Source organism: Rattus norvegicus, chromosome 4 (genome assembly GCF_021556685.1).
Source record: "Rattus norvegicus strain SHRSP/BbbUtx chromosome 4, alternate assembly SHRSP_T2T, whole genome shotgun sequence".
In the NCBI taxonomy this organism is placed as follows: Eukaryota; Metazoa; Chordata; class Mammalia; order Rodentia; family Muridae; genus Rattus; species Rattus norvegicus.
Window position 1 is genome coordinate 52,653,114 of NC_141537.1, and position 27,188 is coordinate 52,680,301.

Genomic DNA, 27,188 nt, shown 5'->3' on the forward strand with positions numbered 1-27,188 from the left:
TTGGTGTTAGAAATATATTTTCCCCTAAACTGTGCAGAACAAAATATAAACATATATGCATGAATATATGAAGTCCAAATAGCTAATACCTACTCATGGGGTAAATATGAATGAGGCTCCCAGTCAGAAGGTCTTCTTAGCCCGCTTTACAGTCAGCAAAATGCTTATGAAAGTGTTAGCTCTGTGAATAAGGGTAGCCTGCTATTTGGCTCTCAGGTTTCAGCAGAGTGACTTATAAGAATTAATATGGTTACAGAAGTTCTGACTAACGACAACAACGGTTTACAACCTGGTCCATCATGTATACATGAAAATTTGAGGACCTGCACCTCCAAGGTTTTGGTAACACTCTAGGATATCCTTTTTTGGGGGTGGGGATGGGTCTCAGGATGCAGACTGCTTCTTCCCTATATCTGGGGAGGCTGATGCTTACGGGCCGGGTAATTGGGAGGCTGTGTCCTGTTGAAATTCACATTTACACTCTTCAGTCTCGAGTGACCTTGGGTGTGTGCAGTGTTCTGATGCCAGTGCGTAGGGTTATCCTGGCATAGGCTTCATCGTTATCCAAAGCCTGTAATCTACTTTCCTGCAGGAAGTATACAGTGTGTCTACACAGTTGAAAATGCTAAATCACTCTGCCTCTATATTTACTTAGACTTTAATAAGGACGGTGAATTCATTTGGCTTTAAATGACAATCGTTTTAAGGTAATGTAAATGTAAGTGTTAAGTTTGTAGATTTTGCAGCCCGAGAGAAGTTTCCGTTTGACATCCTTCAAAGTGTATTTATTTACATGCTGTTAACTCTGTACCTATATATCGAAACCTGAAATATTGAAAATGGACCACTATTTTAATTTGCAAAAAAGGGTAAAAATGTACATAATTCTCAAATAAAGATGTGCACCCCCCAAAAAAAAACAAAACAAAAACACCACACAACAGCTCCCTGCTACACACAGACAAAAACCCAGCCCAAACCAAAGAAAACCAAACCAAGACACTTACCCACTGATTCCCAAACTGGATCATGTGATGGAGAAAGAAATGAAATCATGATGGAGAACATGGGGGGGGGGAATAAAGAAATGATGAAAAAATTAAGGACAACAGAAAAGACACAAAATGCCAACGTAAACATCTAAGCGTGTCAGACACAGTTTCATTCTCACCCACTCACGGCTGTCAATAGGAACAAGTCGTGAGAGATGATTGTACAGTTTTGATTTTTAAAATAAATAAACAAAAAATTAAAAGTAAAATAATGAGATATTTATTAACGAGCACTAGCATTTTATTGGATTTAAATTACAGTTTATTTTGTGCGTGTATTTGTGGGGATGGTGGTGGCTGCCTTGGCGGTGGCTGCCTTCGCACTGCGTAGAGGTTAGAGGACAATTTGCAGTATTTTCTTTCTCTTCTGCTGTGTGGGTCCCTACAATTAAACTGAGGACACTGGGCTTGGAAGCAAGCACCTTTACCCACTGAGCCATTTCACTCTGATGAATAAGAACTAGTGTCTACTTGATTCTACAAAAATGAAAACTATTGTGTAAACAGAATTTTTCATATGCTATATTTTTGTGACCTTTTTTTAATGGATGCAAACTCTGAGTCTTCTAAATTTGTATAAGCAAAGTAGACAGGCTTTGAGCTTTCTTATTTGCTTGTAACAAGCAAGGTTTATGTAAATAGTCAACACCAAAATGGTATACAGGAAATTAAAGGCCACTTGGAAACTTTTAGCAGCGTTTATATACAAAAGGAGAAGCCTGGCAGGGCAGAGCCTCCTCCCAGCTACACTACTCCTCTCTAGGACTTACCTCCTGTCCTCCATCCAGGGCACACAGCTTGGTGCTTTGCTTTTTAGCATCAACTAATACATTAAACATTGTGCACACGGAAGCCGGGATGCGCAAGTCAGTTGTTTTGTTTGCCTTTTGCAGCTTGAGTTCGAATGCAGTTCTTGTTCTAGTTATTAAAACATGAATTACAGTAAGAAGTCCTGACACAGAACCCCAGCCATTTGTAAAAGTCAAATATTGATAGCAAGACATGCAGTTACAGACAGAGAAGCATGGTAGAGCTATGGAGTAGGGTGTAGGAGGTGGGGCCACGTGGGTTGCTCTTTGCCAGTGTCTCAAATAAAGGTTAGACTGTGATTATTTTTTAATCACAGAAGAACAGGGTTCAAGCACGTTTCACCATAACACTTTAAATGCTAGTTTTATGTGGTCACTTGAGATGATACAGACACCCAGAAGAAGCTTTTGGTTCTGCTGAATGTACCATATTTCTTGAAAAACAAGTCACCATTTCCCTAAGCTAAGGTCCAAGCAGAAACCCTGCATGTTCTTCTGCACTTAGGCAGAAGATATCCTTTGTGTTAGAGCAGAATAAGAGACAGAGAGAAGAGAAAGGAGAGAGAGGAGAGAGGAGAGAGAGAGGAGAGAGGAGAGAGAGAGGAGAGAGGAGAGAGGAGAGAGGAGAGAGAAGAGAGAGGAGAGAGAGAGGAGAGAGGAGAGAGAGAGGAGAGAGGAGAGAGGAGAGAGAGAGGAGAGAGGAGAGAGGAGAGAAGAGAGAGGGAGGGAGGGAGGGAGGGAGGGAGAGAGAGAGAGAGAGAGAGAGAGAGAGAGAGAGAGAGAGAGAGAGAGAGACAGACCCATCTAACAGGTGAATTAGATTGGTCTTTGTTAAAGACCCCTGCCCCCTAATAATCTGACTTACAGGTTTGAGGACTAGAGACAATTGAGTTTTAAAAATTAAACAATTCCAATCATAGTCTTGCTACGGGAGGCCATTCACATTATTCTCAGAACTGGACTTTCTTGGCCCAATGAGCTTAGACATACTCCGTTGTTCCAACAAATATTGGATGGATATGGGATGTACTCCCGACAAATCACAGACTCGTGTAGAGGCACCATAAGCAAGGCACTGGGGGCATGAGATTGACCTATTAGCATACTGCGCTGACTGTGTTTAAGAAGGAAAACTTATCTGGAAGACTCTGAAGTCCTTATCTTATTTCTGGTTGAGTGCTGAGGCAGGCACGCTAACTTGGAACTTGTCTGGCCTAGCTAGCAAATTCCAGAAAGCAGCAAGTAAGTAACCTTGGAACAAGAATGGTGCTGCCTGTATTTTGAGATCCTCACACCATTTCGCTGCACACAGATACCACAATGCCTAAGACTCAATGGACCATTTCCAAAGTTCTCTGGAGGTAATTGCTTTGAGAAGATGAGAAAGCACACTTTTTCCCAGAGAGATACGCATGGTAGATGTGATTATTATGGTATGGGTATTATTGATTAGAGAAATAGTACTTAGTAAAGTAAGATCAGGTACTTAGTAAAATGTGGCACTGTGGGTCCTGGCATACTGAGCAGCAACTGGGGACACACATCTACCTTTTGACACAGGCCTCTATCATATCACTGGCCATTAGCTTAAGTCTTTGCTCTAAGTGGTGGGCAAATTCTTGTTCTGGCCAATGGAGGTCAAAGACAAACATCTGTAGCGCATCAAGTTTCCAGAACAGATCCTCGGATGTTGCTGAGCCGTTGCTAGAAGAAAGAGGGAAAAACAAAGAATACCATGAACTTGCACTGTTAACAATGCGGACCACACATCTACCGGCTTTCCTCTCTGGGGTAACACCATCGGTGAAGAATATACCACATTCAGTCTTTCATGATCCAGTGCTCTCTTCACTGAGCTTTCTAGCTCTTCCTTTTAACTTCTTAACGAGGTAAGCCACAAAGAATATAAAAGAAGTAAATGTGGCAGTAAGTCTTGGCAAACAGGACTAACATTGGTAGAGAGATTAAAGAAATCAAATTGTGCATATAAGGACGACTGTTTTAAGATATTGATGAAACGTGAAGTTTTCTCTTTAAAGATCTGAAAACGTGTTATGTGCATGAAAATGTATATAATGTGCTCACACCTCAGAGTAGCCTTCCTGTCTCTACACATCTCTGCCTCTGTAGACACCGAGACCTTCTATCTACAGGAGTGGGGCACACAGGAGCCTTAGTGCCCAGGGAACAATAGGCTAGGTAAGAAGGCAAACCTTTACTTCCAGTTTGAACTGTTTTGTGCTGCTTCTAGCTCATAATTTAAAAAAAACTAACACTACAGAAATGGTCCAACCTAGAAATGGTATTTGAGGTGCTAGGACGTTAGACCCAAAGCACGCATTTTGAGTCTTTGTGCCTTACAGTGAAACCAGCATTCACTACGGTGATAAAATTCCTCTAGGGAACTATAATTTTACACCATGTATGGAGGTAATCTGCAGAAGGAGTCATACATTATCTGAGTAAGGGATACCACTACCGCTTCCCATGAGTCAAGCGTCCAGCCAACAGGACGACATATGTTTGAAAGTAAAATACTCCTGCATTAGAACACATTGAGGCTCGACTGCAATATCAGAACCCAGCAGGAGCAAAAAAGAAAACCCGAACTGAGCAATGTCAGATTTGTTTGCAGTGTTCTAACAGCGGTTCCACATACACTGCACTAAAACTTGTATTCTTACTCGGCAAAAGAAAACGGGAGAACAAAACCCATTTCTTATAAAGGCACACTGGAAATTTTAAAACAAATTATTTCAAACAACCACATTGTTTAGCTAAATATATCTTAATTAGCGAGCTTTAGAAAAATCACCTCTTGCCCTGGCTAATTAAAAGCTTGGTTTCTGCCCTGTACCCTGGCCTCAGAGTCTCAGTTCTACCTCCAATTTAAGTTGCTATCCCCGACCCATTCTGCCAGGAATTTCTCAGGATCTCCTGGGCTAGCCGAGTCCTCTTCAGATTTAAGTTCTCAAGGGACCAATCATGACAAAACTGAATAGCACACAGAATTTTACTGACTGACTGTTTCTGCACCTTAATGTGCGCAGGACACAGCCTCAATAAAGACCTGACAAGGCTATACTGACACTGCTATGAAAAATGTGTAATGCAAATACCCTCTTTACAAGTATCATATGTACGAGAAAGACATGAGAACAATAAAAAGCCAGGCAATCTACCCCCATATGTCCACAGGGTGTAGTTAGAAGATCTGTGTTTTAATTGAACGGACTTGGAAAGAGGGAAATCTGCTTTATACGTTTTGGAGGACCCCGCCTTTAGAAATGTGCATGCTTTAGCAATGCGCCACCAACAAAAATTATTATCAAAGCAAAAAAAAAATAATCTCATATCCAAGAAAAAATTCTATCAAAGATTTTCTTATGCAAAAATGTGAGTTGTATCTTCTGCTTAATGCTACGTGAAAATTGAGACAATAAATGTGTTTAATTGGGAACTTAATTGGTATAATAAGTGTTTGTTATAACTGAATAGATGAGAAAATATAAATAGGTCTTCTCTGGAGTTGGTACAGATAACCTGCAATTTATTTGGAGACTTTTAGTTTGAAGTTATTTCTAATCAGTGACCTATTCCTAAAAATACTACAGATCTAAGAACTCAAGTATAAATAATGAACCCTGACATACTTTCCTAAGTCGACAGAAATTTATCTTTATGACATTCATCTACATAGCTCATGACGAGCATCTGTACTACCACCCCTTCCCAAATGATGACTCTATATTCAGAGAGAAAGGTGAGGAGGAATTGTCTGGGTTTTTTTTTTTTAAAAAAAATTAGGAGTCGTCTTTTTTACTTGGAACACACCAAATGGCAGATGATACAGGTCTAGTGGAAAAGCCTAAAGGACCTGAGGAGTGGGGAGTTGGATTAGGAAACTACAGAGGCTTCTGAGAGGATTCCTCAATGGCTTAGGGGTAAAGGTTCTAGTTGAGGCTCATGGAGATAAAGCCGCAAACAAGTGGATCCCCACCACCAAGCTGGGCCACCTGGTCAAGGACAAGAGATCTACCTGTTCTCCCTGCCCACTAAGGCATCCGAGGGTATCGACTTTTTCCTGGGCAGATTCCTAAAGGATGAGGTTCTAAAGCTTGTGCTAGCATAGAAGCAGACTCTGGCTGGGCAGAGTTCAAGGTCCAAGGCTTTTGTCGGTATTGGGGTCTACAGTGGTCATGTTGGTCTTGGTGTTTGGTGCTTCATGAGGTAGCTACTGCCATCTCGGTGGTTATCATATTGGCCAAGCTTCCTCTTGTCCCTGTGTGGAAATGCTACCAAGGAAACAAGACTGAAAAGCCCCCTATTTTTCCACGCAAGGTGACAGTCCACTGTGGTTCTGTGCTGGTGCATTTCATCCATGTCCACAGAGGAAATGGCACTGTCTCTGCCCCTGTGCCCAAGAAGCTAATGATGATGACTGGTATTGATGACTGCTACACTTCATCATCCAGGGACTGCAATGTCACCCTTGGCAACCTTGCCAAAGCCACTTGTGATGCCATCTCTAAGACCTACAGATATCTGACCTCTGGAAAGAGACTTCTATTCATTAGGTCTCCTGATCAAGATTTTACTTGACTATATCATGAAAACCTACAGCACAGATTCTTTAAGAACTCAAAAGACCTGAAAGCAGAAGGAAAAAAAAATTGAGGAACAGGAAGGGGACCACTGGTAGAAGGGGGGACGAGAAGGGTAGGGAAAGAAAAATCAGAGCACAGTACGTGATATACATGTGTGAGACTTTCATAATAAAACCATCATTTTGCACAATAAACACACACCAACTTAACATCAAACCGCTATAACATCAAAACATTATGAATAATCATGGTCACTATGACAACAAAGAACCTAAGAATCTTGGTAATGTTGATGGTGATCAACTTGTAACACACCTTTTTTTTTTTTAATCTGCTTACGCTAATAAAGGCACCATCGCTTACTTGTCCTGATTCCTGTCTTGATATTTACATCACTCTGTAAAGGATCCCAACAAGAGAAGGTTCAGGTTTTTACATAATCTCTAAGCTAATAGAATAGCAAAATAGGAAACTGAAGCATACAGGATAATGTCCACAAACCGTACTGTCCTAGTGAAAATGTGGATGGAGTAGGAGTTAGAAGAGAGGTAATATTATACAGAAGCCAAAATTATAAATTTAGAAAGGCCCCTTATACCATGTAGGTAATTTCTGAGCACACACAGAAACGACTCTATGTATTCCAATGGCACAAAGAATTGGTTTCTAAGAAAAAGCCTGACATGAAAGATCCTATTCCAGTTGGACATGCCAGTCTAATGATGTTTAGTTTTGGGAAACGCCTGTGAGACGTTTTCACAGGATATTACTCTTTTTCTTGGTCTCATTCTGTTTGTCTTCTTGACTGAATATATTTAAGACTGAGACCAGATTTTATGGTTGGTGGTAGGGAGTGGGAATGCTAGTTAAGTCTTTGAGCAGTTTGTTCTGTGGAAGCAGAATAAAGCCAAGTGTACGATGGGTCATAAGGTCCAGCGAATCTGGGTCAAAGTTTGCCTACCACTTATGATGAGACTATGAGTATTTTTTTCCTTTTATTAATTTACTTGTGAATGACATTTCTTTAACTGTGAAATGGAGACAGTGACACTTACCTTACAGAGTTGTTATAAGGATAAAATGAGATAAAGAACTTGGCACTGTACCTAGAACACAGCAAACTCTAAATATCCAGATAAATTCTCGGTAACTTTTTTCTAATGTTTGCGCTGATTAATTTAATGTGAGGTCTTGTGCTAAAGACTGCCGTCTTTTTACATTTGCAAACTAACATTACAGATTCATTAGGTTTCTATGAGGCTCTGAGTTTTCAAAAGAGCAAAATTATAAATAATAACAATGGGGACATCCAGCAACAATGATAATACAGAGTAGCAATTACCATTTATTGGACACCTAGCATGTTCCAGTAGTAGTAATTATTTTTAGAAAGCCTAAGATGCATCAGATACCTTTAAATAGTGTTTTTGACTCTACCCCACAAAACTCTCTTTATATTTGTAATCAACCACTCTTCAGCTGAGGAAAGTGAGGCAAAGAAAGATTTAATGTTCATCAGCTAAGGTTTAGGATCAGACGTATTCAATTTTAGAGCCCCTTTCCCTAGTGACAGTCAGTGTGTAGCAGGCAGGCTCACTACAATATGGAGTAATTAAATATGCTTCTTAATGGCATCAAGACTATCATATAATTGGCAAGGTATGTCAACCGAAGTAGGAAAGGAACAGCAGAAGAATGACCTGGCATTGGGGAAAATATGAAGAGTTGCTTCCCTGAAAGACCTAATTCTGCTTCTTCAATGTTGAGACGAAGATTAAAAAAACTGAACACAACGAAGCAAATGCCGTCCCCTTTTTATGAGTTTCTCTATCTACAATGTCAAGGGTGAGGGCAGAAAGAAAGCTGAACTTACCACAATTGTCAACATGGGAAACTTGGGCTTGTACAGCTTAGGGTAGATTCTATAACTTGGGGTTTTGAAAACAAAACAAAACAAAACATATCTACCACACAGAATAAACGTAAGCGACATCCAACCCGTGTGATTGTTTTCTTCCGTTCTATCATTTACCATCCATATGCTAAGCTCAGCTCAATCGCTTAAAAAAAAAACTCAAACAAGTAAAGCCGAAGACAGTGCTCTTCAACCACCAACGATAAAGGCCATGCACTTGGAACACATCTGCACAGAACACAGCCAAGGCCATGCACAGCTAACACGACACCAGGAAATAAGTGAGGGATACACACGTGGACTCATATAAAGAAGCCATCCACGGAGGAGTAGAAAAGCTAGGAATCTGTGGAAGATTAAGAGGCAGACTTGGAACTTTTGGAAGAGCTACATTGGGAAGACTGTTGGCGATATTCCTGTAAAGAAACAAACAACGTGGGAAGGGACCACCATAAGCAAGAACCACAGATGACTGTAGGTAAAGTCATAAGGTCGGGACTGAGACAGATGCTCTAAGGGTACCAGGATACCTACTTGACCGGCTGCCATGTCTCCTGCTCAAAACCTCTGTGGATTGACTGGGCGATGGCGGACTCCATCAGGTCGACGTAGCGGACAACCAAGGGCACAAAGATCTCTTGTAAGTGCTTGTGGAATTTTCCATTACACAAAAGCGCTGAAACAGGCAAGCAGAAACAGTGTTTGTCAGTGGGATAATATCAGCTCCTTGGGGAAAGAAAAATAGGTAAAAAAAGATTTTTTTTCCCCTATAAGAGTCTCACATGATAAAACTGATAGAATACAGAAGATAATGGATTTTGCTCTTCATATTGAACATCAGATCATGGAGATTACCTCAAAATTATATTTAGCCTTTCATGTGTGCCTGTCAAAACAAAAATAGATTCTATTTCTGTAAAATGTTCCAAGCAGGTGGTATGCTTGTACTTCCTAAGAGATTTAACACATAGGCACATGACCACTCTGTAAATTCAAGGGAGCTGCTGCCTCCACAGAAGGTCCTGACACATGTAAATGCAGCAATTAAGCACAGCAGAATCTCCCTGCTAGGCTGCGCATCTCCAAAGCAAATGGTAAACCTATTCAACTGCACAGGTAAGCTTGACTGTATCTAAGCGCTACACTTCTGAATTCACTGGGGAGGGTGGCTGTGGCCCTGGGACTATCCATTCTAGTTCACGAATTATTTTAGTTATTGGGGATTTGTTTCAGAGTGTTCAATTTAGCTCATTGCCTTTTGTGATTCCGGGCTGTGAACCCAGGGCTTGTAGCTTATTAGGTAAATGCTCTCTACCAATGACTTATACTTCCAGGCCTAATACTTCTGTATTTAAAAACAGTACTTGACATTCTTTTTATCTTTTAGTTTCCAATTAGTCTGATGAGTTAAGGTTAGGAATGCCCTTTGTAGAGTGACTACAGAAATTTTACATTTAGTTGTACTTGATCAAGGACAGGGTGTACCCATCTCCTCCCAGAGCCATGTTCTCCGTGCACAGATCACAATATCCCTAAAACACCGGTCCCAGAATGAGGTTAAGCTGAACCTAGAAAGAGTGGACTCAGCAGGACAACACTTGGCAATGCTAAGACTGAAGGATTTTTAATTTTTTATTGTCTTACTATAAATGATTCTCAACTGGATATATCCTAAACACATTTATGAATGCTTTATGTCTTCCAGGTAAAAATGTACTCTCTCTCTCTCTCTCTCTCTATATATATATATATATATATATATATATATATATATACACACACACACACACACACACACACACATACACATACACACACAGGTATAAACACATTTAGTGGTCAGCAAAGGCACATCTGAAGAGATGAGATTTAAATTTAATCTAAATATCAGAAACATTTCCCATGAGAGTTCAGTGGTAGTTGCCAGGCAGAGGGAATGCCCAGGATAAAACTTTTCAAGGTGATGATCTACAATGATAAGGAGCACAGGCAGGAAAGGGAAGAGTGATTTTGGAGGGCATCTAGGTTCTAGGACATGGTGTGGAAGTTCACTGGCTAGGATGGCACAATTCATTATGATTATTCGTCAGTAAGGGAGTGACATGGTTTTGCCTTTCTGGTTGCTGTATGACAAAGGGAGGTAATTAAGAAGAGAGAAGAGGGGGCTAGTGACAAGCTCTGGGTAAAAAGGTGACGGTGGCTTTTATTAAGGTGGCAGGAATAGATGATGTTAAGAGAATACTCTCTCATCAGTTTCATTCACTTTAATGGATTTGAGTATCTGCACATGTTGAGTGTGAACACGTGTGACCTCTAACAACCCAACAGTCTGGTCGCACACCCAATATACCAGCTTCTCACATCATCTTCTTCAGAGGGGGCACGGACAGGGAATGCTCTCAGTCTATTTCTGTGACTCTTAAGCTTGTCAGAGGATGGAGAAAGATGGACTTGTGAAAGAGGAGTAGAAGGCAACGCTAGGTCCAGGACATGCAGTACTGATTTTACTCCAGCTCTTATATGACTTACTCTTTCCTTGTAGCAAAAACCAAACAAACAAACAAAAAACCCCAAAAGCAAAACAAAACACAAAGCCCCCCAAAACAAACAAAACCAAAACCAAAACCCAGATAAACAAAATCAACTCTTTCTTGGTTTTAGTGCTCATTGCACACACATGGGGGCCTGACTCTGAGTCCTTAGCATTTGAATCCCAGCATGGAAACTGCTGGGCTCAGTGGTGCACACCTGTAAGTTCAGTGCTGGGAGGCAGAGGAAGGGGCATCTCATGGGCTTGCCTGGGTGGTCAGGCTAGCTAACTCTAGGAGCTCCAGGTTCAATGGAAGACACTGTCTCAAAAAACATGGTGCACATCAACAGAGGAAGACACGTCTTTGACCTCTGATGTCTGTGGGTGCAGGGACATACACACTAAAGAAATCTTTTTCTTGCTTATCTATTGGCAAAAAGGTTTTTTTTTTTTATTCAAGTGGGCAGAATTTAGTGATGAATGTCTTATTGAGAAGACTAATGTTATCTTAATGAAGTTTTCATTAGCACATAGAAAGAAGGTCCTTTTCTTACTCCCAGAGACTCAAGTCACAGAACTGAAAGGTACTGTTGTATGGTATAAATCAGTTACCCTTCAACCAAATGTCACCTAGATAAAGATGCTAAGCTTTAAGGGTAATATGTTTTTTACCTGGAATTTCAAACCCATCATGACAGCCCGCTAAGAAATGTAATGAAATCTTATTGGTTGCATCCTTGCTTAAGATCTCTCCTCCTCTACATCAGTAGTTTTGAAGAATCAAGCACAGTGCCAAGCTGTATTGCACGTTCCATTGTTTAACTGTCACAAAAACTCTAGGAGGATAGACAGATTTTTTTAATTATTAATAAGGAAAGCTAAAGTTTGGAGAGATTAGGAAGTTTGCCTATGGTCACTTAGTCACTAGGCAGTGGAATCAGAATTTGACCCTAAAACTCTCTATATTACAAAACCATTGCTGTGTTTAGGTTACTTTAAAATATTGCCCGTCTGTCTGTTCATTGATCCTTCCATCTGCCAACCTAGGAGCAGTGCACTAATATCTCTTAAGACTTAGAAACACACTGAATGCTTTATACGTTAAGTTTTTATGCGGATAGTATCATTTTAATTAAAACTAGAAAGCGTTACATCGTGTTACGGCAAAACTATGTGATTAAATTATACTTCATATGGGGTGGCATTAAAAAAAGAAGAAAGAAATAAACAAAGGAAGAGAAGGACTCTAGGCTCTTCACCTGGAGCATCTTACCCACTGTTAACATTTTACTTTATCAAGATCCTTAAAATTATTGCAACTACAAATGAACCTGCCCTCCTTCAAATCAAAAGCTACTTTACATAGTGATTAGGTGTTTTGGCAGTAAAGACATAGCTTACTAAAAGGCAGAAGTCTAAAATGATTCAATTCAACATTGTTATTAAACATCATAGTGATTGATTCTAAGATTAAGTAACAGTTGACTCGCAGGCACTTCTAGCAAGTGCTGTCTTTAAACACATCCGGGAAGTACTGTATTCATTTTCTCATTTTGATTCACATTTTTTGTTATTGTTATCTTTCCTTTTTATGAAGAGAGAGAAATAACGTGGAGGTGAGCGGGCAGGTAAGGAGGTGAAGAGGATCTTGTAGTGGGGGAAGGGAAAGAATATGATAAAAAAAACAATGTATAAAAATTTTTAATAAATTAAAATGTATTAAAATAAAACTATTACATTAAATTCCCCAACCTCTTTATCCCCACATCAGAGTAAAAGAAGAGATTTTAGATCTCTTCTTTACACAAGCGTCATAGAGGTAGGTACCACCAGCCTTTTCTTCCCTCCCTATATCCAATCAATAACCAAGACCTTTGGATCTTTTGTCCCTTGTGTCTTTGTATCAGGTCCTCCCTCTGCTTATCAGCAGTGTGGCTATTTACTCTACTCTAACTCTTCTCCTCTGTCAGGACTCATGTAGTCATTTCCTGACTGGCCTTTGGGCTCCTAGTTTTTGCCTTGGATAGTGTACCTTCTCAAAGTGTCAGAAGGCTTTGTGTGTGCGCGTGCGCATATATATCATATATATCGATCCTCACTCCTTCCCAGAGCACAATCCTATGTGCCACTCCACCAACAAACCTGAAAGCATCCGCAAGACATGAAGGCCCTCAGTGAGCTATCCTATCCCGATCTCTGCAGTCCATTGTGTCTCATACTTCCTATGGCATAATTTCAATGATTGTTATGAGGTACTCAAATTCTTTTATCTCTCATAAATATGTTTTCTGCACCCTCCTCCTTGACCAGTTACTGCCTTTCTGTGTTTACTCCTTATCCGGCTAGTTGGTGTTATTTTCTCCCTCCCCACTTCTTCTCTTCCCCTTCCTATGACAGCACATCCTTGTGGTGGGCATATGTCATGATGTCATGACATATTCTGTGATTGATCCATAAATCCAATATCTGGCTACTGAATTTTCTACTGGATATGAAGAGCTCTTATTTTAATGAATGTGGCACAAAAAGATTTTTTTTCGGTCAATTATTACTCCTAGCAATGTGATTAGTTTATACATACTTTTGGGAAATTGTAGATTATACCTTTTATGAATTTTTGGCTAAAATTAATTAATCAATTTTGGCTTAAAGTTGTCTCTAATTTTAGCTTAGGCATGCCTTTAATTTTTTTTGTAGTGCTGAGCATTGAATCCATGGTCCGGGTGCTTGCTTTACCAATGTGATACATCTCTTGCCTTCCTTTATGATTTTTAAATAATCACATTTAAATAATAAAAAATCATATTTGAATAATCGAGAAAAATTGACGTTATATTTAGAGAGAAATAAAAGCGAGAGAGAAAAAGGGGGGGAAGGGATAAAAGGGTAGAGACACAAGTGAGGGAAGATGGGAAGGGAAGGAGAGGCAGAGGAGAAAATAGAAAACCCAGGTAGTGTGGGAAGGAGAGGGCAAGAAGAAGGGAGAGGCAGAGGAGAGACAGGGATAGCACATCAGTGTGGGAAGGCAAAGCTACAGAAATTCACACCTGTCTGTCAATGTGTGCTCTTTCCTGCTTGCCCATATGCCAGCTTTCACCCTGCTTCCATCAGACAAAAGCCCCTCTTAGAGGTAGCCTGAGGCATTAGGAGTCATCTCTCTGTGGCTATGATTTGATGCTGTCACCAGTCTAATTCATGGCTTTACAAGACACCACTGCAGCGCTGCACTGGAAAGGGAAAGTTTTCAACTTGGCTTCATCCAAGGCTTCCTTCTTTCTTATTTCTCTTACTGTAGAGCTCTGGCTTATTGGCCTGGTACCCTCTACAATGACCAGACTGGCCTTAAATGCATGGCAGAATGTGTCAGGTACTTCTCCCAGAGTCAAGATTATTTCTGACAATGTACTCCAGATGTGTGAGCATAGTGGATTACCCTGGAATCTTAAAAACTGGCCACAGCAACTTAAGTGGCGGTTCAGCGCCCATTCTGCTGATCAAAATAACCATTGCTCCCCAAAGATTTCCTTGCACCCAAATTTCACTTTGCTGGAGAATGAAGGGACACCTATATGTGAATTCCTATGGAACAAGTAGAAATGACAGAAAAGAAAGCAAAAAGGCTTAAATAAAGCAAAACTCAGGATGCTAATTAGTTTGAACATCCCCAACAATTAATAAATAAAAAGTACTTGACATAGGCTTTTAATAGTAATATTTCAACACACTTTAAACTATGATCCAATTAATAAAAATTACTGAGACAATGATTACTGAGTAAAATGAATAGGCAAATGAAATCCATGTATTGTTTTCAGGGTAAACATATGCTGCTCTCTCCTGAACTATATAATCTGCCTTTATGTTGCTGTGCCGCCTTTCAATTAGTTTGCATTAGTGGGTTACTGGTAAGAATGATTATCCTCCCTCAAATTCTAATGGGGTATTTTATAAGTAAAAGAGTAATTCACGGCTAGCAAACAAAGCAGATACCACTAGCCACAAGGCAAACCAACAGACTTTGCTATAAAACAATTATTCAAGGGGAATACACACTCTATCAGCACACAGTAGGGCAGGTGCAGTGGACTAATATATAAAATTAATAGTAACCCTTCTTGTTGACATTCACAAAGAACAAAGGCAAGCAGCAGGGGAAACCTGAGTTGGGATTTCAGGAGCAAAGCCAGTAGAGCTGCTGTTGACAGCAATGTTGTGAAAAAAGGAAAGCACAAAACCAAACAAAGACCTTAGAGACCTAGCAGCTAAGAACCTGGTATATTAAATGCACACCCGATAAGTGGCTATATATAACTGCGTATGACTTCTAGTGAAAGTTTGATAGCACCCTATTCAATTTAAGGAGGAAACACATTGGATTTCATAAATCTTTCATTTAAATTTAATACATATATTTACTTTCTTTGCGTGTGTGTGTATATATGTGCGTGTGTGTGTGTGTGTGTGTGTGTAAATAAGATAGCTGATTCTTTACTTCTACCAGGTGAGTCTTGAGAATGTACTCAAGTCATTGGGCTTCGCTGAAAGAGTCTTTACTCACAGAGCTGTTTTACCAACAGTTAAAATTCTGAAAAGTAATTTTACAGTTTACTAATATTCAACTCATATAATAACCACAAGAGTAAGTTTCTAAAACCATACTGAAGTATTCTTTTCCTTTCAAGACGCTCGTTAAAAGACAACCAGAATGCTTCACTCCTTCTTTAAAAGGGGAACAAGAATAGCCTTGGGAGGGGATAGGGAGGCAAAGTTTAGAACAGAGGCAGAAGGAATGGCCATTCAGAGCCTGCCCCACATGTGGTCCATACATATACAGCCACCAAACTAGATAAGGTGGATGAAGCAAAGAAGGGCAGGCTGACAGGAACCGGATGTAGATCTCTCCTGAGAGACACAGCCAGAATACAGCAAATACAGAGGCGAATGCCAGCAGCAAACCACTGAACTGAGAATAGGACCCCCGTTGAAATCAGAGAAAGGACTGGAAGAGCTGAAGGGGCTCGAGACCCCATATGAACAACAATGCCAAGCAACCAGAGCTTCCAGGGACTAAGCCACTACCTAAAGACTATACATGGACTGACCCTGGGCTCCAACCTCATAGGTAGCAATGAATAGCCTAGTAAGAGCACCAGTGGAAGGGGAAGCCCTTGGTCCTGCCAAGGCTGGACCCCCAGTGAACGGGATTCTTGGGGGTAGGATTGGTATGGGAATACCCATATAGAATGGGAGGGGTCGGGGTCAGGGGATGTTGGTATGGAAACCAGGAAAGGGAATAACATTTGAAATGTAAATAAGAAATACCCAATTTAATATAGATGGAAAAAAAAATTACTAGCTTACTGCTCTCCCCCCCAAAAAAATATTACATAAAGAGAAGAAACAATAGGGGACTGAGATGTTATAGTATTTCTTCCTTTGGGAACAAGAAAGGCAAGTATATCTCTTGTATAGATACATGAAAACCATCAATGTAACAAATCTGTTTATAATTATAATGAAAACTTTCAGAGGACAGAACAGAAACTGAACGGTATATTTCATAACAATCTATCACTAGTTAGTAACATAGAAATGTCCCTATTTGGTACTAGATTTCATGCTTCTTAGAGATAGGAGGTATTTCTTATCCACGATTTTTTGTTTCCTATGGGTTTTATTCAGGCAAAACTCAGGTATGAATTTTAACCTAAGCTCGGAGAAACAGTTCCTCTGGATCCAGCAGTTCTCAGGCTGGCTTTACAAGATTCTGTAATGTCTGCCCCAGCATTCAGATATCTGTAGTCACGCCCTGCAATACCTTCTCCCTTACTGGGAGCGAGTGAGTGTGGCTGTATCATGATCAATGTCAGTCAAGCCCGGATTTTTGAGGTTTAGAAGCAGAATTCATAGATGCTTCCATAAGTCTGTTGTGAGGGACACAGGCACATCAGAACAGGTAAATTCTACGTGAAGAGAATGCAGACTGGAAGTGTTTTCAAAATGTCTGCATTCTATACAGAGTCTAGAGTTGTTCCGTGGAATTCCAGTGATGGAAAAAAAATGCTTCTCTCCACTGATTTTCACAGTTCTCCCATTATTCTGTTGAGGAGAACAAGTTCCATTGTGTAATTTAAAATTCACTCATCTCTAGGGATCAGAGTTAAAACCATTTTCCTATTGGATGGCCATGCCATCATTTGTAGAGTAGCTGTCTGTAACACTGCTGGCACACAGCCTCAGTTTAATGCAGAATTTATACCCTTTCTGCATTGTTCTCTGTGTATGTATATACAGATATCTCTATAAACAGTGCTTCGTGGATTTCAGACACACAGCTCATTTAAGCACCGGGGGTGGAATAACATGCAGGTGTCAGTCCGTCACAATTCAAAGCCTGCAGATTAACCTCATATACAATATGGTGACCTAACAGTTCTTCATTTGAAAGAAATCTGAAAAGATAATCTCTGATACAGCAGAAGTGTGAGAGTAACCCAGCGGGATTTCCACCTCTTCATTTCTTAATGAGTTTTTTGATAATGAGAGGTGACTTTGCCAGTCACTCTGGGCTCTATTATGGCTAATTTGACTCCTCTTCACTCTCCTTGTTAATTATTAACACTAGCCTTTTTATCCTCACGAGACCACATTCCAATTTTTTCTCCCCTTTTTTTCGATTTTTATGAGCCCATCTTTATGGAGGTGAAAGTCTTGGGGAACAGGTTTTCACTTAGCGTAGAGCCTGAACATTTATTATTCCTTTAGGCAGAGATGCTGTGACATTGATTACATAAGCACGGGTGTTCTTCGTGCTGGCTTTAATGTGCTAGCAATGTGAAAAGGCTGTTAATTAAGGAAGAAGCACCGTGGTATTTTTCACTTGGGAATCATTTCCCCGTAGAATGGTCATTTACCACTTGCTAGCATATCCACAGATTAAGAGGTGACTAGCTGCAAGGGCCTGCCTTTCAGGAGCGCTGAGAGACATGAACTGTGCCGTTTGTAGATAGCTTTCACTTCTCAGGAGCGGTCACTGGCCGCATCTATTCTCTGTGGGACAATGGTAGAAAAGTACTATGCAAGAGAAGAATCTATTTGTAGTTGCTTTATACACATTCAGTTATCATCTAACTCACACGTTAATTGCTTCATTATGAAAACATTTCCCTTCAAGTTTTAATACATCTCTCTTTTAAAAGTGTTTCCTCAGATGCCTCTTAAAGTAACCACCCATCTAATTATCTCTAGTTGAGGGAGCAGATGGGGACACAGAGAGAGCAGAAAGGCAAGCAGAGGCTCAGACATTTTTTTTTTTTTTTTTGGCCAGGAATGGAGCCCAAGTTTGTTTACCTCACCAGCCTTGCTCTGGGAATCATGGGTGAGGCCAGGAGGGTGGGAGGTTGGGGACAGTTGCTAAAAGCGTGATGCAGCTGGCACTCTTCCCTTGAGGAAAACCACATCTCATTTCCAAGCGCTCTCAGAGCTCCAAAGTGCTCTAATCATTGCTAACTACCAGGGAAGACACACACCTCAGACATCATGCCTTTTTTCCTCCTTCTAAGAGAAACTGGGTTTGAGGTCTTTGCCCCCTTTCTCTGTCACCACTTTCCCCTGGAAATCTTGTCACAGATGCTTCTTAACATGTAAGCTAAGACAACCTCTTCCTTTAGCTAACCCTTTCTGTATTTGGTAACCTGTCCGTCGGTCCTGATAACTCGGTGACTTATAAACATTTTCTGAGTTAAAATCAAAAGCTCAAGGAATCATTGAAAGTATGCTATCGCTGCAGTAATGTTCTCAGAATGTGTTTTGTTCCTGTGGGATGAAAATGAACTGGTTATAAGGTGATCTTGCCCCCGCCCCCACCACCACCTGAATTCACTGTTGGCAAAGTCCCTGCTCAAATTCTCTACCTTCATCAGCCTTAGTTGCTTCAGCAGGGAAACCAAGAGATCTATTTTATGTATGTGGATATGCTGTCACTCTCTTCAGACACAGCAGAAGAGGGCATAGGATCCCATTACAGATGGTTGTGATCCACCACGTGGTTACTGGGAATCGAACTCAGGACCTCAGGAAGAGCAGTCAGTGCTCTTAACCACTGAGCCATCTCTCCAATCCAAGAGTCTTCAGATTCCCCTCTACAGGTCAAACGATAAACCGTAGATGAGGATTTTAATACAAAGTGATGGTAAATAAGTCATGAGGACATTTGAAGCAATGAGTACAAGCTGTTCACCTACAAAGTGTAATGAATCAGTATACCATTGTGAATGAAATTAGGCATTTTAAATCTTGGAAAAGAAAATATAAGATTAATCAGTTATTAGCAGTGCTTCGTGATCATTTAAAAATCCTCTGTAATTAGCAGGGCACCGCCGTCTGCAGCACACACCTCCCCCCATACACAGTCATCTTTACAAAGAAGCACCCTTATTCAGGAAATTCTCTCCCATTCCAAGACTAACCGCTCAGAGTCTCTGTTGCTAGTGTTCCTGGCTCGTTTAAGGGATTTGGACAACAACTAACTGGTTCAATATAGGGAAAATTGCAAAAGTATGTCCGTTATGTAAATCTTTCTTTCAAGGGGGACAAAAGGAAAGACAACAGTTTCCCATAGAGTTCAAAATGGAATAGTTTGAAGGTAGTTTAGGTTGACGTTGACACCAACTATTTAAACAGATTTCACCAAGTCGCTATCGAGGGAGTGTGATAAAAGAAACACGTGATTACTTACAATTGTCTTCATTATCATCAAAGTGACAGTTATAGTTAGGAAGAAAGCATGATTTATCAACTCCTGAGAAATTATTTAGTGGCCTTGCTTGTGAAACAAAACTTGTGAGTTTGGGATGAAAGTTACTATTTCTCCCTCAATTCCCCAGGCTGCACCAATCTCCCAGTACCAAACGGAAATGATGGCACAGGGGAACTTTTTATTTACCTCACCACACGAAGGAGCTGTTTTTCTCAGAAATAATTGATGTTTTCTAAAAACCTGCTAATCACTGTAAAATCCAAGCCAAGATGTAGATACCCTCAGTTTTGACAGGGCCCCAAAGAGGTCTCTAATAAATGCTTCTTTATTGATCTAGGACTGCATAATAAGTAAGCACAAAACAGTGATCATATACACTGAACAGCAATTAGCATAACAGCAATTAATACAAAGGAAATACTACAAAAATAGAAATGGAATACGAAACTGCCATGAACAAAATATGTGTGGCTCTACCTGAAAGATTAAAATCTTGTGGTTCTCTTGGCTCTTAGGAGATGGTTCAGTAGTTAAAAGTAGGTATTGTTCTACAGAGCACGCATATTTGCTCCTCAGGACTCACAACTGTCTATACCTCTAATTCTAGATCTGATGCCCTCTCCTGACCTCTGTTGGCTCATGCATGCATGTGATATACATACACATAACATATATGTACATATATACACTTGTACACATAAAATATACACATCTGTGTATACATATATACACATGTACATATAAAATATTGTGGTTCTCCCAGACCCCAAAAAGATATACATGGTATGCAGTCCCTGATAAGTGGATATTAGCCCAAAAGTTCAGAGTACTCGTGATATAACTCACAGACCATATGAAGCATAACAAGAATGAAGGCCCAAGTGTGGATACTTCAATCACACTTAGAAGGGGAGAACAAAATAATCACAGTAGGCAGAGAGAAAGAGGGACCTGGGTGGGAATGGAGAGGAGGAGGGACAAAAGGGGAACAGGATCATGTATGGAGGGGAGAGAAGCCCAGAGGGCCAGAATGAATAGAAATATGGAGCAGTATGGGGTGGGGGATGGGAGGAACCTCTAGAAAGTCCCAGATGCCAGGGATGCTAGAGGCTCTTAGGATCCAACGAGGATGACATTAGCCAAAATGTCCAACAGTGGAGAGATAGAACCTGAAGAGACCACCTCTAGTGGCCCCCAGTTGAGGGATGGGGCCACCTACCCATCTTAAAATTTTGGACCCAGAATTGTTCCTGTCTAAAGGAAATTCAGGGACAAAAATGGTGCAGAGATTGAAGGAAAGACCATCCAGAGACTGCTCCAACTTGGTATCCATTCCATGCACAGGCACCAAACCCTGACACTATTGTTGATGTCATGTTGTGCGTGTAGACAGGAGACTGGCATGGCTGTCCTCTGAGAGTCTCTAACAGCACCTGACTGAGACAGACGTAGATACTTACAGCCAACCATTGAGCTGAGCTTGGGGACCGCTGTGGAAGCATTAGAGGAAAGACTGAAAGAGCTGAAGGAGCTTGTAACCCCATAGGAAGAACAACAGTATCAACTAACTCAACCCCTCAGAGCTCCTGGGGACTAAGCCATGAATCGGAGAGCATACATGGGCTGGTCCATGGCCCCACTACACATGTAGCACAGGACTGCCTTGTCTGGCTTCACTGAGAGGAGATATACTTGGTCCTGTCGAGGCTTGATGCCAGAGAAGGAGGATGCTTGAGGTGTGAGGTGTGAGTAGGTTGGTGGGTAAGAGAACCCTCTTAGAGGTGAAAGGGATGGGGCATGGGGTGGGGAGGCTCAGGGAGGTGGGACCAGGAAGGGAAATAACATTTGATAAGTAAATAATAAAATAATTACTAAAAATTGAGGTTTTCAGTCTATTTTACCAATTTACACTTAATAATTATTTCTCAAAGGTAAATTTTTTTTATTAACTTGAGTATTCTTATTTACATTTCGAGTATTATTCCCTTTCCTGGTTTCTGGGCAAACATCCCCCTAATCCCTCCCCCTTCCCTTCTTTATGGGTGTTCCCCTCCCCATCCTCCCCCCATTGCCGCCCTCCCCCCAACAATCTAGTTCACTGGGGGTTCAGTCTTAGCAGGACCCAGGGCTTCCCCTTCCACTGGTACTCTTACTAGGATATTCATTGCTACCTATGAGGTCAGAGTCCAGGGTCAGTCCATGTATAGTCTTTAGGTAGTGGCTTAGTCCCTGGAAGCTCTGGTTGCTTGGCATTGTTGTTCATAAGGGGGTCTCGAGCCCCTTCAAGCTCTTCCAGTTCTTTCTCTGATTCCTTCAACGGGGTCCTATTCTCAGTTCAGTGGTTTGCTGCTGGCATTCGCCTCTGTATTTGCTGTATTCTGGCTGTGTCTCTCAGGAGAGATCTACATCCAGTTCCTGTCAGCCTGCACTTCTTTGCTTCATCCATCTTGTCTAATTGGATGGCTGTATATGTATGGGCCACATGTGGGGCAGGCTCTGAATGGGTGTTCCTTCTGTGTCTGTTTTAATCTTTTCCTCTCTATTCCCTGCCAAGGGTATTCTTGTTCCCCTTTTAAAGAAGGAGTGAAGCATTCACATTTTGATCATCCGTCTTGAGTTTCATTTGTTCTAGGCATCTAGGGTAATTCAAGCATTTGGGCTAATAGCCACTTATCAATGAGTGCATACCATGTGTGTTTTTCTGTGATTGGGTTACCTCACTCAGGATGATATTTTCCAGTTCTAACCATTTGCCTACGAATTTCATAAAGTCATTGTTTTTGATAGCTGAGTAATATTCCATTGTGTAGATGTACCACATTTTCTGTATCCATTCCTCTGTTGAAGGGCATCTGGGTTCTTTCCAGCTTCTGGCTATTATAAATAAGGCTGCGATGAACATAGTGGAGCACGGGTCTTTTTTATATGTTGGGGCATCTTTTGGGTATATGCCCAAGAGAGGTATAGCTGGATCCTCAGGCAGTTCAATGTCCAATTTTCTGAGGAACCTCCAGACTGATTTCCAGAATGGTTGTACCAGTCTGCAATCCCACCAACAATGGAGGAGTGTTCCTCTTTCTCCACATCCTCGCCATCATTTGTTGTCACCTGAGTTTTTGATCTTAGCCATTCTCACTGGTGTGAGGTGAAATCTCAGGGTTGTTTTGATTTGCATTTCCCTTATAACTTAAGATGTTGAACATTTCTTTAGGTGTTTCTCAGCCATTCGGCATTCCTCAGCTGTGAATTCTTTGTTTAGTTCTGAACCCCATTTTTTAATAGGGTTATTTGACTCCCTGCGGTCTAACTTCTTGAGTTCTTTGTATATGTTGGATATAAGGCCTCTATCTGTTGTAGGATTGGTAAAGATCTCAAAGGTAAATATTAAACCATATCAAAATATTAATGTACTTGCGAGAATTCAAGAAAAATTTCAAGAGGTCTACAACGTATTTCCCATGGTTTAACAACTTTACTGTTTGAATGTTAACAAACTCTCTTTGAATAATCTCCAACACAAGTAATATGGTAGTAGTTCTTTGTACGTATATGCATGCTTATTAATGTGCATGCATGTAGGTTGAGACAGGGTCAATCTCCAGTCACTCCTCAGGAATTGTCCATATAGTTGTTCGTGACACTGTTACTTACTGGGCTGGGTTTTGTAGATTATGCTAGGCCGGCCAGTCAGTGATCCTAGGTGATCCACAGATAGCGCCATGGTTTCCCATGCTGGTGCTGGGCTTGAACTCAGTTCCCCATCTTATAGAATCCTGATCATTCTTGTTAGCCATTTAAAAAAGATGTCTATGTCTGTTCACTCCTGAATTAATACACGGTTCATGTACTTACCATGTTATACATATCTTAAGACACACTTAAGGAAAAGACATGCATTTCGTCAGCAGAATGGGAATGAGGCGGGCAGCTAAGACAAGAAGGGCATCCCTTCTCTCTGGTAGGGAGGAACAAAATTGGCCCTTTTGAACTGGCTGTGGCTGACAAGCAGAATGAATGTGGACAGTTAAATATATTGGGCTCTCCTGAGCACAGGCATTGTGGCTGAATCTGAGTGATATGAACCTGGCTAGGATGGCTAAGGTGACAAGACGTACTGAGGACTGCAGTTACACATGGAAGCCCGCAGTATCCCCGATATCCACTTAGCATCTACTGAACGTGAGTTTACCCTCACCACGAGTGACCCTGTGCGTGTAATTACCAATCTCCTTCTGTAAATAAAGACCTTTTAGCTCAGAGAGGTTAAACTACCGTCGAAGGTCAAGTGGCAGAGATGTGACTGTGTGCAACTTAAGGCCAGGCTGGTAAGTACCGTGACACGACGCCTTTCCCGCTAGAACAGGTGTTCTCAGTCTGGCTCAGATCTGAAATCCAGGACGGACCTGGGGTGTACAACATCACACATTCCTATCTGCATGAATTCCTTTCCCAGTTTGAGAAGGTAGATTCAAAGAGATAATAACCAAAGAGATAGGCTCTAGCAGGCTCTAGCAAGGAATAAAAACCAAAGAATAATTAAAAATAATTAAAACTACAATTGGAGAGAAGACATAGATTTTAATTTTAAAACTAAAAGAATGTAATAGTGCTCTTTAAAAGTTTTGAAGATAAAGGAAGTGTTAACTACTCAGAAAATATTATAGACAGAGTGAGAACAACATTTGACAAGAGGAGTATGGAGTCTGGGTGACTCAGGTGACATAATTTGATTGGAGTTCTGAGGACCATCCTTTAAAGTTACATGAAGAAACGGGGTGAGGTCTGCTCAGATAGGTGAAAGACCTAAGGAAGTTTTAAGTGACCTGGCTAATTGAAAACCCTGGCAAGAAGATTCCTGCAGGATCAAGGGCAGTCATGACCCCAGGAGTCAGAGTTCAGCAAGGGCTATCATATTAAGAACCATACACCAGTGGAAGGGGAAGCCCTGGGTCCTGCTAAGACTGAACCCCCAGTGAACTAGATTGTTGCGGGGAGGGTGGCAATGGGGGGAGGATGGGGAGGGGGACACCCATAAAGAAGGGGAGGGGGAGGGATTAGGGGGATGTTTGCCCGGAAACCGGGAAAGGGAATAACACTTGAAATGTAAATAAGAAATACTCAAGTTAATAAAAAAAAACTGTATAAAAAAAAAAAAGAACCATACACAGTAGGGAATAGTGATGTCGCCCCCACCCAGCGTGTAAGGGCAGCTGCTGGCAACCAAAAGGAGTCTATGGAAATGAAAAAGCCCATCACAGGAATCTAGACACTACTGTTTCGATAAAAACCAGGTCTGCACTGATTCAAGACCATCTACCTGTATAACAATGAACACTCTTATGATGTTCAACAATCCCAACAGAGAACCCTTGCTTCCTCTTTGATTTCTAAATATAAATGAACAAGTCACACACATAACAATATTTTACTCTCCTCTGAGGAGGAGATGAATCCATTCTCAGGAGAACATCTCAATCACACTGTGTGTTGAAAAGGAGCCCTGACGCATAGAACATCTGTTAGAGATGGGTGTAGTCTCCGGTATTCTGGCAATGCCAGACTTCATAGGTTTCCTGATCCTTAAGGTACAACGAGAAAGTTGTCCACTCTGTGTAGCAGATGTTCTGCAGTTCAGTGGATGACAGGAGGGATCATCTCCCATAGACTATGGCATCATAGACTCAGGGAAGCCCAGTAAGCTCTCTTGTTACCCATGCCGACTCTTATACGCATCTATCTCTGATGACGTGTGCCCTCCCCTGGCCATTTCACCTGGAAGGAAATGCAAGTACTCACTGTCATTTCTGAGGAAATTATTAAGCAGCTGGAAAAGGGGAAAGCTTTCCCAGGAGTCTTGAGGTTGGGCCTCCAGTGCAGTATCCATGTCTACTGTGAATAAAGCCCAAAACTTCTCCGCGTGCTCGGCCAGTAAGTCTGGCCACCAGGCAAATGCCTGCAAGAAGTAAAGGAGAGATCGGTGAGCTGTTAGAAACATGTTCAGATACTGTGCTCCTGAAGCATGTTCAGCCGTTCCACAGATACATATGGCAAATACAACATAATGATTTTAAGATAAGACATTGTATAGGTAGCGCATATACAGTAACGAATTTGTCATTGATGAATGAGACCTGAAATGGGCATTTATTTCTTTGGAAGCCATAAGAAAACTTATACCATAAAAACGAAAGAAAAATTCTTGTATATAAGAAATTACGTGGGACTAATGTGAACATTTCCTTCTTTATGAATGGAGATACTAGCATATTGGCATCATACTGTAGGATGATTTCCTTCAACTTTTGTCTTATGTCTGGAGTAAAATCTGTTCCTAGAGAGCAGCTTGCAATGTGTAAAGACTGAAATGCCCTTTCATCCCATCGTATTTAGAAGCACTTCCTAAGGAACTCAGATCACTCACCATTCATCAATCCATTCAATAGATGGCGTGCATTCTATTATGAGAACACACAGCCTTCTAAAACCACTGCCCCTTTAAAAAACTTTCCCCCAGTTTTTGAGATACTGAAGGACAGTGTAGTAAGACCTTTACATATGAATCCTGGAGTAAAATACTGACCGTTTTATTATAGTTGGAGATGAAGTGTTGTGAACTTAGTTCCTAGCTGGTGGTGCTATTTTGGGATGTCCTAGACACTTCAGGAGGTAGGAATTGGCTTGAATCTCTCTGTCTGGCTCCCAGTTTGAACTGCTCTCTGCCTTCCATGCCTTCCTCCCCATGGCAGACAGAACTACCTGAAACCCTGAGTTCCTTCTCTTTCAGTGTTCCCGCTGTTTCTTCTGCTCACAGTGATGAATGATAAATAATCAGAGTTCCTTAGGAAGTGCTTCTAAATACGATGGGGTGAAAGGGCGTTTCAGAGTCCTTACACATTGCAAGCTGCTCTCTAGGAACAGATTTTACTCCTGCCACAGCCGCTGATTTGACCATTTAAGAACATAAATAGCAACTTGCCCAACTTCACGTCCCATTTCATCTCACCACCACACAGCAAAATCCAAAAGCCTTATCATCTAACGTGCAAAGACCCACAACCTCTCTTACTTCCCTAGAGAGGACATCTGGACTGCCAGTGTGAATGAGGCCCCTGGAAGGTTCCCTGAGACTCAACAGCTTTACTTCATGGGACACAGTGCTGCTTACGTGATTACACGTCTGCTTCTCAGAGGGTGAACACTGGTAAAGACAGCATATGTCTGGTCTGTTCTTCACTTCCTGTTTGGTCAGGTCTGTTAGGACCGGTAACGAAAATAATCACTTTAAAAATTTATGCTTCTTGAAACCCCGTGGGAGAGAGACCTCACCGCCTGGTCAGGTGGGCACTCCTGAGGCTGCAGAGCGGAGGAGACCACCAACACTGCCCACCCCTGCCCACATCCCTGGCCCAAGAGGCAACTGTATAAGGCCTCTGGGTTCCCGTAGGGGAGGGCCCGGGAGCGGCAGGACCCCTGCGCCTGAGACACCGCCCGAACCTGAAGGAAACAGACCGGATAAA

At 41.3% G+C, this 27,188-nt stretch overlaps 1 protein-coding gene across 14 annotated transcripts in view; it reads right to left on the bottom strand.

Annotated features, from left to right (window-relative positions):
* The window catches only part of Cadps2 (calcium dependent secretion activator 2), a 535,166-nt gene that overhangs the window by 64,275 nt on the left and 443,703 nt on the right, over positions 1-27,188 (bottom strand). For 4 of the 14 annotated variants that reach the window (XM_087657187.1, XM_087657179.1, NM_001427791.1 and 1 more), the window contains 5 exon segments: positions 25,468-25,624; positions 8,918-9,059; positions 8,680-8,799; positions 3,410-3,565; positions 1,823-1,970 (listed from right to left, as the gene is read on the bottom strand). In XM_087657187.1, coding sequence (XP_087513313.1) covers positions 1,823-1,970; positions 3,410-3,565; positions 8,680-8,799; positions 8,918-9,059; positions 25,468-25,624 — 723 coding nt within the window. 14 annotated transcript variants of the gene reach the window in all.